The sequence below is a fragment of the Solanum verrucosum genome, unplaced genomic scaffold, assembly GCF_900185275.1.
Source record: "Solanum verrucosum unplaced genomic scaffold, falcon-dt-bn FXZP01000261.1, whole genome shotgun sequence".
NCBI classification, from domain to species: Eukaryota; Viridiplantae; Streptophyta; class Magnoliopsida; order Solanales; family Solanaceae; genus Solanum; species Solanum verrucosum.
Window position 1 is genome coordinate 3262666 of NW_026019969.1, and position 13669 is coordinate 3276334.

At 35.8% G+C, this 13669-nt stretch overlaps 1 protein-coding gene across 3 annotated transcripts in view; it reads right to left on the reverse strand.

Moving 5' to 3' along the window:
• Window positions 1-13669, reverse strand: part of LOC125815262 (protein unc-13 homolog) — a 60056-nt gene that overhangs the window by 7815 nt on the left and 38572 nt on the right. For 2 of the 3 annotated variants that reach the window (XM_049494697.1, XM_049494696.1), the window contains exons 3-17: window positions 12094-12251; window positions 11855-12008; window positions 10628-10795; window positions 10355-10465; window positions 8791-9000; window positions 7958-8059; window positions 7038-7268; window positions 6596-6670; window positions 6350-6430; window positions 4144-4329; window positions 3887-4042; window positions 3508-3600; window positions 3131-3202; window positions 2364-2481; window positions 1411-1589 (exon numbers count right to left, since the gene is read on the reverse strand). In XM_049494697.1, coding sequence (XP_049350654.1) covers window positions 1411-1589; window positions 2364-2481; window positions 3131-3202; window positions 3508-3600; window positions 3887-4042; window positions 4144-4329; window positions 6350-6430; window positions 6596-6670; window positions 7038-7268; window positions 7958-8059; window positions 8791-9000; window positions 10355-10465; window positions 10628-10795; window positions 11855-12008; window positions 12094-12251 — 2094 coding nt within the window. The remainder of the gene's footprint in view (window positions 1-1410; window positions 1590-2363; window positions 2482-3130; window positions 3203-3507; window positions 3601-3886; window positions 4043-4143; window positions 4330-6349; window positions 6431-6595; window positions 6671-7037; window positions 7269-7957; window positions 8060-8790; window positions 9001-10354; window positions 10466-10627; window positions 10796-11854; window positions 12009-12093; window positions 12252-13669) is intronic. The other variant, XM_049494695.1, reaches the window with a different exon arrangement.

The window sequence follows — 13669 nt, forward strand, 5'->3', positions numbered from 1 at the left end:
AACGTTGAAAAATATTTTCTTACTCGGGCAATTATTATACGACTTGTTAACATAGAAGTTGATTCAAGAAGTTGATAATTTTGTATACTCCACATTTTATTATGCTTGTTGTAATGCTTGAAAATCTAAGAAGAAATAGAAAAAAAATTACAATTCACTTTGCTCAACACTTTTTGACTATTGATTCATATTTTTGATGGAGTATTACTCTAACTTATCAAAAATTTAAAGAAGAGAGTGTAAAAGGAGTTAAAAGAATAAAATAATGTGAATATTAGCGTAGAGAGTGTAAAAAAATAAAACAATTCTTCTTGATTTCTTCTATATAAATGGAATTAAAGAGAATAAAATAATATTTTTGAAAAAATATTATCATAAATAATTAATCTTTTTTAAAAAAAATTAACACATAATTTATTATTGGTAAAAAATTGAGGCCCCCTAAAATTGGGGGCCTAAGGCCAATGCCTTATTCAAATAAGCATAGAGCCGGCCCTGTAGCCCCAAGACGACGCTGTTGCCATTACAAGGCTCAGTACTTGTTTTATTTTTACATCACATTTTTAGAGTTCTTCAGATGATGAGTGTAAATTAATCCACTCATAATAAAAGTATTTCGGAAAGAAGTACTGAACTAAGCTAGAAACATAATCAGTTAGAGAAGATATCTAAATTGAAAAGACAGCAGTTCTTATACAAAAGAAATTAGTCAGAATGGTATAATATACTAACTGCCCAAACTCCAATTGCCTGCCTATACAGTACTTGCCAAATGTTAATTTTTGAAAGACTTTAGCAGCAAATATCATTCAAAATTATAAAACTTCTCAACTATCTTTTATTTTTTATGATTTATGACAAGGGAAACCCGCAGTCGCTACCCTTTGGGTGTGCACAGGGTAAAACCCCCGCTCCTATGCAATAGCTCGCAAACCACATAGGAGAGGTAACCCACACTAGGCAAGCCCGGTGCGACGAGCTCGACCCAGAAGGCAAACCCATTGCTTTCGCTGGCAAGGGGTTTCGAACTTGAGACCTCCAACATGGAAGTCCCAAGCCCAAACCACTGGGCCACCCCGAAGGGTACTTCTCTACTATCTTTTTAATTTCTTGATTAGTTTTCCCATTCAACGGCCCTCTCAAATTTAACATATGATGTAAGGTGACACAATAAACCCTCAGCAGGATCACACCTCACAGGTAATACTATGAAGTAGAGCATCTAAAGTCCAGCTTCAAGCTAATGAAACTAGCCAGAGGCCAGACCCATGATGTTCCAATCAAACCAGTGCAGAGAAATGCATCCTTTAGATTCAATAATTAAGGGGAACGTGAAACATACGAGAGCAAATGATTAACAGCTTGAGATCTTATCATACATAAAAAGAGGGAAAGTAGAAGTTAACTAACATGAAGGCTATTCAACTGCACACAAAGCGTTGATGTTGCCGCTACGTCAATTTCAACAGACTTCAAGACATCTGGTATCCTTGTATCCTTCAACTCCTTCTTTACAAATGCCTTAATTCCACTTTCCCTTGAGTATCTCGTCAAAATAGGCACAGGTGGAACAATATCTTCCTTATTAGCTGCATGCAAATGGTAGTAAGTTCACCATGAAATATATAGGTTCAATTTAACAGCAAACAGTTCTGCAGAAACAAATGCAAGATATGCAAATGCAAAAAGATGAGCAGAGAAGTAGAAGAATACAAATAATTTACACGGTACAACATTTCGTTGCCATAAAAAGAGAGCCACTAAATAAAAGCTTCAAAGCTATTTGAAAATTCAACATGCTAAATTCTGTCAATGGGAAACTGGGATGGCGATGAAGGGTCGTCAAATGGGTACATTGGCAATTCATCCATATCATTTGCAAGAAAAGAGTGAAATAATAAAACTAGGATATCCAATTATTGGTCACTCGGACAGAATATTTACAGTTCCAGTGGGAAGGATAACTTTGAAATTATGCTGTAAAGAGGTACCCTGCCCTTCCTACGGTGAAAGGGTTTTGTATACTGCAGAAAACAGATTCTGATCTAATAGTTCCTCCATCCATTACATTGATGTCATTCATCAAACCATAGTGCAAGACACAAAATGAACCAGGAGCTATGTTGCTCGGACTCTTCAAAAATGCCAACAGGTGCGTGTCGGATTCGCCAAAAGTAGTGTATTTTTGAAGAATTCGAGACGGGTGTGGCATCAAAAGTGAAGAGTCCGCGCAACTAAGACCAGGAGACAATTAAGCTAATAAACTGCAACAACAGGCATGTAAAATTTCAGTATGAAGGATTTTTCACTGTGAAAAAAAAAAGAAGGAAATCTTTAAGATTGTGCAGAAAGAAACTATATACCAATCTTATCTAAAACAGTCTTTGCATATACTTGAAATGCATTATCAATGCCGCGAAAGAGGCTACCCAGTTCTCCTGGCCTCATTGGAACTTCCAGAGCAAAGAACTGATTGACCGTCTGCAGTGAGAAAATTGTTCAACTCATCACAAAATGTGGTATCGTATAAAAGCATTTGTAAACCACTGTCGGCATAACAGAATCAACAATGATAAAAGCAGAATGTTCAAAATCTGAGCCACAATTTAAAGTTCACTTCCTCTTTCTATTTTATTTCCCACCCACTCCACACCCCATGGGTAGGGAACTGGAGCTTTAGAAGCTTGTGAATCTTCAAGTGTATATGTTCCAAAAGCTAAGTATTTTTCACTTAAGTTTCATGCACCAAAAGTAAAAGAAGCTAGGCCGCTATAGATAACATGGACAGGAAGAACACACAAACTTCATCTTGCAGCTGAGAGTACTTTGTGATCAAACTTTGCTCTTAAGCACAAAAGCCTAGAATTTAGATTTGGCTTTTTTAGTGTAGCATTATGATTTCATAGGTTACTAATTTAAAGTCCAGTTCTCCCGCTGTACATAAAACAAATCAATAAAGAAATAACTTCCCTTGTTGCTGACAAATTATCGCAACTCTTCTTCCATATTACTGTAATTCCATTACGAAACACAATAAACTTATGCCGCGGAAACTGAATAAACTGATTCCAGAAAACAGAGAAAATTGAGAAAAATAAATATGCTAAAGAACAGAGTATGATTTGTGAACCTCTTCCACAATCCTGTAGACTTCAACAATTGAATTTCCATGCCTTTGTTGAGGTGACACCGGTACCCACCGCTGGAAAACCATAAAAGGGTAATTAACTTCATATGCTAAAAGACTGGTCTTCGGTTAGAAGGAGGATTTCAATTTACTCTTATTATCATCACCGTGAATATTGAAACCAGGAGATGCCTCATTTAACTTTATTAATATATATAAAAAAGGAGATAAGACATGAGATAGAATTTTTTTAAATGATAAATGATTAATGACAAATGGCATAGGGAATAGAAGTATAATAACAAAGGAACAGCTAAATAATTGATATAATTGTTAAATGAACTACAATCAATAGATTTAGAAACTCCCTAAGTTATTACCTCCTGCTGAATAGCCCGGTCAACCCAATTCAAAATCCTTGCAAGTTGTGAATTCACCCATCGTAGTACCAATGTCCCAGACACAGTCTCAATCTATACTTAAAACAAGAAAAGGCTAAGAAAAACACCAGATTCACTATGTAAAATATTGAGCATGACACCTGGAAACTTTATTAGCAAAACCATCCCGCCACCAACCAATACAAAGGTTCTTAGCAGTTAGAATGCCGAGGTCAGAAGACAATAAATCCAACAAGCTTAATTTACTGGCTAAAAATCTTTCATTTGGAACTACCCCATATAAATTTTGCAAAATTATGTCACCCTAAGTTACTCCATTATAAAAATAAATAAAGAAGCCCAGAAAGATTTTCCTTACCTTGAACAAATTTAACTTTCTACAATAAGCATCTGATGTTCCATCAGCACAAGAAGATACGATAACTTGCATTATATCATGCTCAAGACTATCAGCAGCAGGAAAGACAGCTATTGTATCCTCGGTCAGATGTTCCGCATTATCAAGGAATGGTCTCTGAATGAATGACATTCACTCAAATCTCCATACCAAACATATTACCATGAATTAATCAAGCTACAACTAGATCTCCAGGAGTTAGATTAATCATTACTTACCAATTTGATACCATAAAGCTTGTGAAGTATGGATGCAGAAACAGCAGCAGCATTTTGATGCCGTTGAGATAAGATAGGCATGTAAATAGTATTATCTCTTTGCAATAGTTTCTTTGTGTGTTCCGCAAGCAGTGCTAAAGGATGTTCATTTGTTGCTTGAGATATTGCCTCAACATCTTGTATTATCTGCACAATGCGATTATTCATGACAAACAGAGAATTTCCCTTCATGCCCAATCTAAGAGGAAACACAAAACTGAATAACAACACTCAGAAACTAGCTATGATACACAGGGAACAGATGCTCCCAGAAATCAACATCACACTATTATAAGATGAGAAGTCTACCTCTACCACAATCCAGGGAAAGTTGGTCTACTTCTGTTGTTAAAACCATAGGAAGCAAATCAATCAAATGTAACTTGTAGAAAACAGTCATTTTATGGGAAATATGAAAACACACTGTCGCTTCCTGTGAGAAGCCTATTTAACACAAATGTACCATAATCTAAGGAGATTCATAACATGTTAGCTGTGAAATAGAAAGTAAGAAGACCTGGGGCAGTGCTCTTGGTCTTTTCTGATCTCGTAATGTTCTCGATTATTTTAGTACACCATTATAGTAAAACCCATTGCATGGCAACGCCTCACTTATGGTGGGAAATGGGGAACATATTCAGTTTTGGAAAGATATTTGGCTAGGAGACATTCCTCTAATGAATGCTTTTCCAAGCATTTTCCAGATTGCATCTAATCCAGACTCAACCTTCTCGCAGTACAGGGAAGACAATGTGTGGAATCTGATCCTAAGGAGAAATCTTAATACTGGGAGTTGGAAGAGGATTTTAGCCTCACGGCCACCATTCAGACTAGTGCAATCAACAGACAAAGCAGGGACAAGCTTATCTGGAGATATAGCAGGGATGGATCCTACTCAGTTAAAGCATGCTACCTTCAACAAAGCTCCAAGAAGACCTTAATTGATCAATGGCCATGGAAATTAATCTGGAGAACTAAGTTGCCACATAAAGTTATTTGTTTCAGTTGGATTACTCTAAAAGACTCTTGCTTGACTCAAGAATAATCTCATCAGGAGGAAATTCCAAATAGTCAACAGATGCTACATGTGCTTGTGCAACTCAGAATCTATTAATCACGTGTTCCTTCATTGCACAGTTGCAACAGGCCTATGGAACATGTTCTTCTCACTTTTTGGACTCACTTGGGTCATGCCAAGATCATTGAGAGAGGCTTTTGTGTGTTGGAGTTCTTGGGAAGTTGGGAAGTCCATCAAGCACATCTGGTCTTTGGTTCCAGCCTTATTTTGTGGTGCTTATGGACAGAGCGGAACAAAAGATGTTTTGATGGCACCGCAACTCCCATCTCTACCCTTTTAGCAAGATGTTTGATTACTCTTTTTGGTTGGGTTAATCTCTTTCCTGTAATTAGTGTTGATTCTTTCCTGGAATTGATCAGCTCCATAGATCTCTGTTGTTAGCTGTTTAGATAGCTTTTTTTTTTTGCCTTTTTGGGACCTGATATTTCTTTCTTTTGTAATATGTGCATCTGCTTGATGCTTTGTTAATGACATTCTCCTTACTTTATCAAAAAAACAAACCATTGCATGTCAACAAATGAGAAATTTGGATGGACTGTTTAACTGGTCAAAAGACATATTTAAGCCACAATGGCATTTATATGTAGCTAAGAAATAGAAAATGAAGATAAAAGAACAGAGAACAGATTTAAAAGAACCACACTTTGCGTACGGATATTCATAGTTAGGGTCCTCTAATATCTGAAGAAATTAATCCAACTGATCGTAGAGTTGCACCTTTTTTTTTTTATAACCGAGAAATCTGACTGTGACTTGCCCTTTGGACCAATCACAGCCTTCTAAACTCGGTGGATAATGGGCCCGCCCAGCTACCCTTCTCCACTTAAATACTGGGCTTCGCGTTGCATGGTGTGGGGCTTGAACCTATGACCTAAGCCACAAATCCTCCCCCTTTTGCCACTCGAGCTAGGCCTTGGAGGCCTGATCGTAGAGTTCCACTTTACAGTTAGGGCCTTCTACAAACTGAAGAAACTAATTCAACTAGTCTTTGAACAAGCACTGCCCCAACATATAGAAATATTTCAACAGCAGTAATTATAGTCTGCAACCAATTTAAGTTTCCTTTTCCAACAAGTAACAATTCTTTACCCTTGTAAATGCATTTTTGATTGAAGATGTCACGTAGAACTCTATCTGCTCTTTATCTGATATTGTTGCAGACTCCATTGCCTACATAAACATCAAAGTCGAATACAATATTATTATTTATAAGTGTCCATGTATGTGAATCTTATGGTTTATAGTGAATGCACAGACAGCACATATAACATATGATTCAATTTCCCAGAACAAACTTAAGATAGTTCACCAGAAAAGGTAGGTAGTCAGACATACCGTTTCAGGTTCTTCTAGAAGAAGCCTTCGAACAAGCATAGCAACTGCCACAGTGTTTTCCATCATCACCAACCCCTAAAGCCAACAACATCAACTAGTTTTTAGACACAACTTTCCTGTACTGTTAACTTAAACTAAATAATATCCTGGATGGAATTAATTTCAACAGAAAAGGCAGAAAATTTGAAATATATTTTTGAAACAGAGAAAATTAGAAAATTAGAAATATTGGCAACCATTATTCACGGGAAAGAGTAAATTTGGAAGTTAGTTTCTTAGTTTTTAATTGCTAAACAGAGTTTATAGTACAAGCTCTAAGATGATCAGATATTACCACAAACAAAATTTTGAAAACATGTAAATGTAAGTTAAAACAAATGACTTATCATGCGCACAAGATTTGCCATCGCCTAATCAAAGTAAAACAGAATTGTGCATGAACCTCAGCATAATTGAGATGGTAGTCTCCCAACTGCTTATCAGCCCATTTTGAAATTGGCAACAAGAAAGACTGCAAGAATGTCAACTCTTGGAATCCCTTCTCCATTTCAACTCTAGAATGCAAACTCTTCAAGTGCATTCTCTCTTGCGGTCCCCTTTGTTCCTTTAATGGTATTTTTTTTAACTGTTCAATGACATATTGCAAGATCCTTTGCTCTCCCGTGATGACAAACTGCAACAACACAAGGGGCATATATCGAAATAGGACAATCATGCACCAACAATAAGCAAAGAGGAATTGATAAAGGGATCAGCTTCAACCAAGTAACCAAATTTGAAATAAGGGTGGGTAACCAAGTAAGAAGAAATTGTTGCAACATGTCAGGAATTTAACAAACAGGTAACTAAAGAAGATGGAAGCAATTGCCTAACAGCCGATTGCTTATTGGGATAAAAAAATTTACTTAAATTTGCAGAAGTTAAATAATGTGGATAGAGGAGAGGATGAGGATTTTATATTCCAGAAAACCAGTTTTCAGTCCATAGTGAAGTTAAGGCAGTTATAAATTATAATTAGACCATAATAGCACATTTGATTCGACAAAGGTCAAATTTCTAAGTTAAATAACACGATGAGAAATATAGGACCTGAAGAATAACACTGAACCAAAATACTACTAACATGACTAAAACATAGTCTCAACTATATAAACCTTTTCTATTGTGACCTATTATTCACTATGTCTGCATGAATTCCAAGAGATTGTAGGTTTTTCGAGACAATTTCCTTCAATTGATAAAGAAGTAAAATCTAGTCCAAACAATTGATATACCATCGGCAGGTTAGTAGTCAAGCAAATGCTAGTAATGTTTTAAGCAACTCTGAATAGAAACCAGTATTTTTCTTTTGTCATTTTATACCTGTCGAAATAATACCCAAGCATAGCAAGTGTAGTGGATGGTTTCTGTGATTCCCAAAATACGCCATGTGGACTTAAGAAGCTCCAAAATTTCTTCAACTTCCTGGTTGGGAAAAATGAAGTTCATAATTGTTCATTCAAACCTATAAATTGATTTCTAAAGGAATGTACTCACATAACACTATTCATTGCACTACTGTTCAATATTTTACTATTTTACAAAGAGAACAGGTTATGTTGTTCACATAACACAACTGGACCTCAATCCCAAGCAAGTATGGGCTCGGCTATATGAATCCTCACTGAACATACCGTTCCATTTTAAGCTCCTTAAACCCATATTATTTATAATAATTAAATAATAATAAGCTCTAGAAGTTCTATATATTTTCGAAATGCATAAAAATCTCATATAAGACTAAAGGACTCCTACGAAACAGAAGACCTAAATTACTACTAACATGACTAAAACATAGTCCCAACTATATAAACCTTTTCTATTGTGACCTATTATTCGCTATGTCTGCGTGAATTCCAAGAGATTGTAGGTTTTTCGAGACAATTTCCTTCCATGTGATTTTGTGGCTCATGCCCATTTAACACCTTCACTCATCATGTCCCTCTGTTACAAACATAAGTACACAACATACCAAGACTGTAAATCAAATGACCCTTAAGAATACTACCTTCTTCTTTTAAGAGAAAGGTGACATCCCAAGAGTATTAATTTCTAGTGTACAAGAAATAAGATGGTCATCTTTATCCTGGCACCGTAAGGCATAGCAAGAATGGCAAGAATTAGAGAGAATGACATTCAAGTGGGTTTTAACTGACCTCTGTGAGCTTTCCCTCATCTAAAACATCAAAAACACTGAGAAGTAGTTTCTCGTATAATTTGACATTCAGGTGATAACCATCAGCCCAGTGGCATACTTCACCAGTTAAGTCACCTCGAGCTGGCCTTTCTGCCAATGGCAGAGCGATCTCTCTCAAAGATTTTAAACATTCTGTCCTTTGCATCTCTGCTGCAGGAGGAGGAAAAGACTGAAACAAAGAAATAATAATTTTTATGGCATATCATCTGGTATAGCATCACAAAGAACCCTTTCTTGTAACCTTATTTCTCAGGACATGGGTGTTCATAGTATATGGTATCAAAATGTCCTTGGATTGAGAAAAAAAGAAGAAGACGAGAGAACACAAAATAATGATGAAGAGTATCAAACAAGCAAACAAGAACAAACATCAATGATAGCATGTCAATTGAACTAATTCCATGGGTCAATAAGATTTTTCGAAAAGTCCTTTTAAGAGAGTACAAAAGAAGAGACAAGAATAAAAAGAAGTGCAAGAAGATAAAACATGTCAATTTCCAAAAAAATAGGCACTTCCTTTTTTTAACCATGAAACCCCCGAGGGCCAGGGACAGACAATTCGAAACTCAATAGCATACCTCCAATCTAAAAGATGAAAGCCCTCTTAGAAACTCTATCTTTAATTCTAAGCAATCCTATGATTAGGCATATGATGATCAAACTTCAAAACAGAACTCTCAAGTATATCAAAAATGTATTTAATTTGTTTGAAAGAAGTGGAGTGCATTTGCAGTTTCAATCCATCTATTTAATATTTAACATACTTATTTTCGGCAATTAAATTAGGAAAATGAAATCCGACTAGGATTACCGCAAATTTACATTCATTGCATTGACCTTTAGGCAAATTGGTAAATCATGATTCAATTTGCAATTCCCTTACTGAAAAGAGTGATATGTTAAATTGTAATGTTGTTAGTTCGTTGTTTATATAGATGTTTATAGGGCCACGTGTTTCCTGTTGTTGTTTGTATAGATGATAGAGGGGCATGTGTTTCCTGGCTCTTCCTCTTATATTATAGGAAAATAAAAGAGATCCCTAAACTTAATTAAAGCTGAGTCATAAAATGCAATTAACCCAAGTCATTTCGGTTTGATTTGTTTCTTTGTTTATGAACTAAAAATTCGATTAGAAACTAACTGAACCAACTGAATGCATAATGTTACTCAAAGTCGGAGATGCGGTGTATATTAAAGCATGTGTACTCACTGCATTCAGATCCTAAGCCCGCCACTCTGAGTTGAAGTTGAAAAAAAGAGTACTGAAGTTCAACTTGAAAAAAATTGTGAAAGTTGAAGATTAATGAGTAGAAATCAGTATTTTCTTGAAATACGCAATCAGACCACTACTTTAAGTCTGAATATTGAATTTCACTATTTTCAAAGAAGTTAAAATATTAAAGTTATTTGGATATTTGCAAGGATGCATGACCGAACTAGAATTGCAAATACTTAAGTTAGGTAATAGAAATAAATCAGAAATTTCTCTTCAGCAAAAGAGGGACAGAGAGAAATGTACACACCTCAGATTCCTCTATCTTAGCTAAAAGAACCCTTAGCTCATTTGCTTTTCGCCCAGATTCCCCAAACCCTACGGCAGGATGATTTATGAGCCCCTCCTCCAACATGTTTAACTGAACTGACAGAAAAAGAATATGTAACAGAAATGTTAAATACATTATCTTATGAATTAAGTTGCATAAATAAACAACTTTGCAAAGTTTGTTACAGCAATTACAAAGAGGAGGAGAGGAAAAAATTGAATCATCATATTAAGTAGGAAAGACAGCACTTACTTGTCTCTTTTGCCACTTAAAATACGACTTTTTGTCGGAGAACTCGGTGCGTGAAATACAACATAACAATTCCAGTGGGATCAAGATTGTATCCATCCTTTTACCCACTTTTCCAACCATCGCATTAAGGAGACCAAGTCTTGTCCTGACATCCATGGCCTCAGAAATCTGTACATATTAATTAATCAGGTAAGAACCCAGTAAGCATGAAACTGTAAATTCCTATATAACAGAATTTGAACCCACAACCTGCGCCTAACTCACATATCACTAGTTGCTTTCTTACCACTAGACCACAGTCTTGGGGCTATTAGAAGAGTAAACTTCTTATCTGACATTTGTCCACAAATATCATGTGTATTGAGGTTAACACCATATAAATAGGTGGGCTTCCGACCCTTCGGGGTGGCCAAGTGGTTTGGGCTTGAAACTTCCATGTTGGAGGTCTGAAGTTCGAAACTCCTTGCCAGTGAAAGCAAGGGGTTTGCCTTCTGGGTCGAGCTCGTCGCACCGGGCTTGCCTAGTGCGGGTTACCTCTCCTATGTGGTTTGCGAGTTATTGCATAGGAGCGGGGTTTTACCCTGTGCACACCCAAAGAATAGCGGTTGCGGGTTTCCCTTGTCATAAAAATAAAATAAAATAGGTGGGCTTCCGTATTTGTCATATCATCGGATCTTCAATGTCTCTCTTCCCTCTTTATCTTCTAACATTTTCCTTTGGGAAATTCATCTCTTTTTGTTAGCTATCACTTCTATGATTGAATAATAAATGTTAAGATAAATTAATTATCAAAAACATTGAATCTATAACTCCTTTTTTTCCTGTCCAGCACTAGGAACACTATTTACATTATATACACACTAACATCTGGCAACTGGTGGAGACTAGCCCCATATACCAAACAAAATACCAACATAACAGCTCAAGGCAACTCTGTACTATGATAGTATTTGAACACCTCTTGGCATAACATCTCAACCTTAACTAACAAACTGTAGCCACATCAGCCTTATGCCCTTTCATTAAGGAGAAGAAATTATTGCATTTTTAAGTTATTTCATTTCCTAAAAGATTTGCAATGAAACAACAGGCAAGCTAACCCAACTTGTTGAGTTAAGGGCAAGAAACTAATAAGATATATATCCCATTACTGGTGTGAATCAAACAACAGAAGCTAGAAGCAATCAGGCACCAGACAGAAGGTAACAATGTCATTCATTTTCCTACCTCCATCTGGACACGCATTGTCTCCAACAAACTGACCAGTCCAGATAAATGTTGTGACTGGGTCATTACATTTTCACTCTTACTACGGCCCAGCTTCCTCATCAATCTAGATTTCTTCTCCTTCTTTTTGTCCTTGGATGGTACAATGAGGCCCCTGTGCATACAGAATGCATATTAAATGTGTTTAATTAATCAGATGGGAGATGTTGCAAGCCAAGAAACAGAAAAGGCGGAAATACCCTGAAGCACCAGCAGCAGCCAGAAGAATCTCATATGCTGTTTCCCGGAGATCATCATCGCCAATAGCTAGGAAGAAATACAGCCTCAAGTATAAGTATCTCCCATCCATCCACGTAAAAGCAAGAGAAGAATACATTTTGAAAGAAGATAGTGGAATCTACAAGTGAAGTAGTGGTAACCGACCAGGAAATACTGGAATAGAATATTATATTAAAGTGTTTGCTCATCAAATACTTGCTCCAGTACTCAATCTGAAAGTGCCTATTACGTGCCAACACATGAATTCAAGGCTTCAAAACATTGTATAAAACCCAAGAATTCAAACATCAAAAGGCAAAAAGAAGCATGGATTTAATATGAAGCTCCAAAACAAACTCTTGCACCCCACATAGGCTGTTTACAAAGTAGAGGTAAAATAAATTAGTTAAATTGATATGATGACCTCACTTCGTTCAAGTTCACATTTAACATTTATCGAGATATTCCCCAAAAACACCTCAAACCAAGGAGGTGTCAGAAATAAGTGAGGATCAAATGACATCAACTTATCACTGGTTTTCGTGCACAAGCACACAACTTAACTTAGCATTTGATTAGGGTTTATGAAGATGAAATAAGCTTCAGAACAAATTGAATATTATTGCTACTAAGTACGAGAGAAGTTATCAGAGAAGAGTAAGAAATACTTGAATGTTCGTTGAAGAAAACATTAGTGGGAACTCTTTATACTTAAAAAGCATCAAATGAAAAAATTAGGCCCGTTAAAGATCAGGAATCAAATTTATATAACTATCTAAGTGATTCTTTTTATAAACATAATCAAGTGAATAGTGATTAGAGGAGAAAATAACAAAGAGCTATAACAAAATAAATTAAAATTTAAGCATTAAAGAGAGTTGCATCAGAATATCTGAGAATTAATTATCTGACAACTAGTTTTGTTTATGATAGTCAAAGGTCAGAAAAACATTAAATAAGCATCAAGATAGTGCTAACTCTTTCTAATCTAGAAAAAAAAATATAGGATTACAGTTTTAAAAATTAAATAATGCCTATCAGCTGGAAGAAGTTAGAAAATCCAAAAAATCACACAAGTATGCTGGAGATTAAGATCGATTCTATAAAAAGGGGATGGATATTCTCCCAATATCAAGCTACTATAGAAGTATGCTATGTTCATGGCCTTGGTGCATTGCTCGAACTGCAATTAACATGGATGAGAATTGAAATCTATTTATCATTAGTATACAACACTTGATAGTATAGTGGTTAAATTCCCTTTAAAAAAATCCATTTATCATTGAGTGAAAATTGTACAGAATTTAGAGCAGTTATACGATACATCTGCATCAATGTTGTTAATAGTTTCCTAGTCATGTGTCAGCATCCTAAGCACAAAGTAACCAGTAGTACAAATATAGAAGCAGAGAAAAATCTCAAAATACTCTAACTCTCCCGGTCTTTTTTTAAAAAAAAAATGGTAACCATTACTCTCCCCATCTTTTATTTTTCTGGTATAACCAGTACTATAAATATATCACATTAGAGCTACAAAGCAAGCAAATTACAAACTAA